This window comes from Citrus clementina, unplaced genomic scaffold (genome assembly GCF_000493195.1).
Source record: "Citrus clementina cultivar Clemenules unplaced genomic scaffold, Citrus_clementina_v1.0 scaffold_7, whole genome shotgun sequence".
NCBI lineage: Eukaryota > Viridiplantae > Streptophyta > Magnoliopsida > Sapindales > Rutaceae > Citrus > Citrus x clementina.
This window is the reverse complement of record NW_006262075.1, coordinates 4,973,876-4,977,391: the sequence shown is the minus strand read 5'-3', so window position 1 is coordinate 4,977,391 and position 3,516 is coordinate 4,973,876. Positions and strand designations below refer to the sequence as shown.

The 3,516-nt window shown below is 30.1% G+C and overlaps 1 protein-coding gene and 1 long non-coding RNA gene across 3 annotated transcripts in view; one reads left to right on the top strand and one right to left on the bottom strand.

Moving 5' to 3' along the window:
* Window positions 1-673, top strand: part of LOC112096732 — a 2,671-nt gene extending 1,998 nt beyond the window's left edge. For both annotated transcript variants that reach the window (XR_002904585.1, XR_002904584.1), the window contains exon 5: window positions 33-673. This is a non-coding gene — a long non-coding RNA (uncharacterized LOC112096732). The remainder of the gene's footprint in view (window positions 1-32) is intronic.
* LOC18037020 (probable mannitol dehydrogenase) overlaps window positions 1-2,116 on the bottom strand; it is a 6,367-nt gene extending 4,251 nt beyond the window's left edge. The window contains exons 1-2 of the mRNA XM_006426172.2: window positions 1,809-2,116; window positions 1,615-1,728 (exon numbers count right to left, since the gene is read on the bottom strand). Coding sequence (XP_006426235.2) covers window positions 1,615-1,728; window positions 1,809-1,912 — 218 coding nt within the window. The 5' untranslated portion in view covers window positions 1,913-2,116. The remainder of the gene's footprint in view (window positions 1-1,614; window positions 1,729-1,808) is intronic.
* Between the last annotated feature and the right edge of the window lie 1,400 nt (window positions 2,117-3,516).

Here is a 3,516-nt window from a genome sequence, read left to right as displayed (position 1 = left end):
TCCTTCATTTACTAACAAAGCTTTATGTATAGGACCAAATGGTAGAGATATAACAACAGCAACAAATAGATCCTCAAGGCAAAACCACTAACTTAAAGGGAAATATGCATTGAAGTACTTGGAAAGAAATCAGGCTATTTTCGAGGACTTGGCAACGGACCACGCCCAACTTCAAACCATGGTGTTGATACTTCTGAGGCTGACAGATTGCATGGCATTATATCTTCACAACAAAGTAGATTGGATTCACAAGATGTTGAGCTTCAACAGCAAAAGAAGACTATTGATCAATTGGAGTCCAGATTGTCCCAATTTGAGGGTATGATGCAGCAATTTTTTTCTTCTCAAGAATCTGCTTTTCGCTTTACAGATTCAGCTACTCAATGATTACTCATTTCAATGATGTCCTTAGAGTATCTTGAACTTGTTAGTATTTTGAATTGGTCATCACTTGATCTTTTTGGTTACTGTTGGTGCATGTCATATCTTTAAGTATTTGGAGTTTGGAGTGCATGTCATATCTTTAAGTATTTGGAGTTTGGAGTAGTTGTAATTAGAGATCGTTTATAATTTTTGCTCATTACATTTTTGGGATAAATGACAATCCACTTTTGTATTTGACTATCATATGTGATTCTTAAAGTCAGTTTTGTATATATATATAGCTTGGATACTGAATGGGCCTTTAACTTTTAAATTAGTTCAATGACATTAATGATTTTTTTGTTAGATTTCTCAACATATATTTCTAGTTTATTATTGTCATGGTGGGGGGAAAAATTGGTATATTTCCCAACGAACTTGGTTTGCTTCCTTTTATACCATGATATTATTAAAAAAAATTGTAGTATTTTTTAATGACAAAATTGATTTGTTTCTAAAAATATTTAAATATTTATTGCAAATTTGTAAAATTTTCAACATAAAGAAACAAAGTAGTTTTGTTGCCTAAAATGATCTTAGCTAACAAACACCTTTGTTGGTACATGTTTTTTTTATAAAATGTACTTTATTTCTTAGCAACAAATTAGTTTTGTAGCAAATAACTATATAGAAACAAAATAATTTTGTTGTGTAAAACTGTTTAGCGCAACAAAAATGTTTGTTGCCAAATTATTCTCTAAACAAGTTGAAGACTCCTTCACAACGAATCTGTTTTGTTGCGAAAGGAAGTTTGAGGCGAGAAATGTTTTGATATGTTGTTAAACATAGAGGGCGACAGTGCTAGGCCGACGACTAGGTCGACAAGCTTGTTTTTGTAGCAATAACCTATGGCAACAAAATTAGCACTTTAGGCAACAAAATCTTTTTATTGCAAAAAGCCATTTCTGTTGTGGTGTGAATTTGAAATATATTGTATTGAAAAAAATCTTTATGAAACTTATGATGCAGTTATTTGTGTTAGGCTTTCATGTATCAAATATTTTCATATCAAGACATACAATCTTTTTATTTTGTTCCGACAATATTGGAATAGCGGGTGTGAGAACGGAACTTTCATTAACAATCTTCAATTATTTAATATTCTATTGAATTAAATATGTAAATATATGTACACACACATGTTTGATAAATGATAACTAAGAGAAATGAAATGTTGAAGATCATACGCACCCTGGAACCAGAGGGTAAGTAGAAATGCCCCAATCGTTTTTGAGCATGTGAAGATCCGAACGGCAAATCCCACAGTACAGCACTTTGATAGTTACATCTTTCTCTCCCGTTGCCCTGCATATAAAGCCAAATCACGTCACATGAAAAACCACCATTCATTTATCAAAGAAAGACAAAGATTAAGAGAAGAGAACCTTCTATAGAAATCAAAGGGAGAGAGAACACCACAAGTGTCCCTGGCTGCCCATCCTGAGGCCTTTTTCTGCTGCACTTGCCCTGATAATGACTTTTCTGCCATTTTTCACCCAACTTCGAAGAGAAGAGAAGAGTGAAGTGAAAATATGAAATGCAGGCAATTTGATGATATTTTCGGGAGAAGTTCACTTGCTTGACTTGCCACTCAGCTCTGAAGACAAAAGAGTGCGGTCGTATTTGGAGAGCTAACTAAAATTGAACAAAGGATTTTCCAAGCAAGTTCGAACATGGATTTTGGATCCGCCTAAGCTACAGCTCTTGTAACTTACGGCTCTTTTGTCTTTTCTTTCTTTGTTATTGTAAAATTTCCTTGAACCCTTACACTCTATTTTGTTTATAATTTGTTCATAACTATTATGAAACTTTCTGCTTACCTATACTACGAAAATTTAATTTATCTCCTTAAATTCTTTTTCATTTACTTTTTTTTTTGTAAGTGTCAAAAGAATTTCTATTTACAACCACGACACATTAGTTATCATAACACACTAATATTAATAAAAAGACAAAAATATACTTAAATTAGTGCTAAAAAAATACTTTCCTCTCTTTAAAAATTACGGCATCTCATCTTCCATCACTCATCATCAACAAAATTTTTAAGAATATTACCATTCATCTTCTTTATAATATAATCTCATAATAATTACTACTTTCATGATAAAAGGATTAACAAAATAAAAAAAGAAATTCCCTTTAAATCTATCCCTCTCCACTATTAATTTCTCTTCAGCAACCTGTATCGACAATTAAAGCTACCATTAGACTCATCACAAAGAGAGAGAGAGTGTGTGAGAGAGGGGAAGAAGAAATGGAAAAAATATATATGAAATGTTTACAATTTTATAGTGCATTCACTATACGAGAATTGAAATTAACTGGAATCAAAATGAGTTAGAATCAGAATAGATAAAATTGAAATGAAGAATTTGAATCGGAATAATCTATTTACTTGAACTGCAAGAATCGTAGTTAGAATAAGCTGTATTGTCATTGATGTGTTTACTTTATCTTAGAATCAAAATCGTAATGAGTTAAACTGTAATAAATTACTATAAAATCTTTAATTAATTTTTACCATAATTATTATTTTGTATTTTAATTATTGTGATAATTATTATTATTAATTTAACTAAAAATTCTTATTAATTATTGTTAATTTATTAATTAATTATAATACCTTTTATTGTTGTTAATAATAATAATAATAGTAATAATAACAATCCATTTAAAAATTATATTTATAATTATAAAAATATAATAATTATAATTATAATCCATTTAATAATAATTATATTCTTTAATTAAATGGATGGTATTTTCGAAATTTAAAAATTATAGGGGACGAATTTGATACTCTAAGGATTTTAATGAAGTAAAACAGAGTGTAAGGGCTTCAATGCAAATTTTACAATAACAAAGTAAGAAAAGACAAAAGAGCCGTAACATAGGTGGATCTGTGGATTTTTCAGTATTCAACAACTCCGATAAGACGTCGCGATATACGATTTGTTAATGATAATCCCTATCTTACAATTAATGTAAGATACATCCTCTTACATGAACAATGCATATGTGGGGTTTATATATTGTTCATGTAAGGGGTGTATCTTACATTAATTGTAAGATAGAGGATCCGTTGTTAAT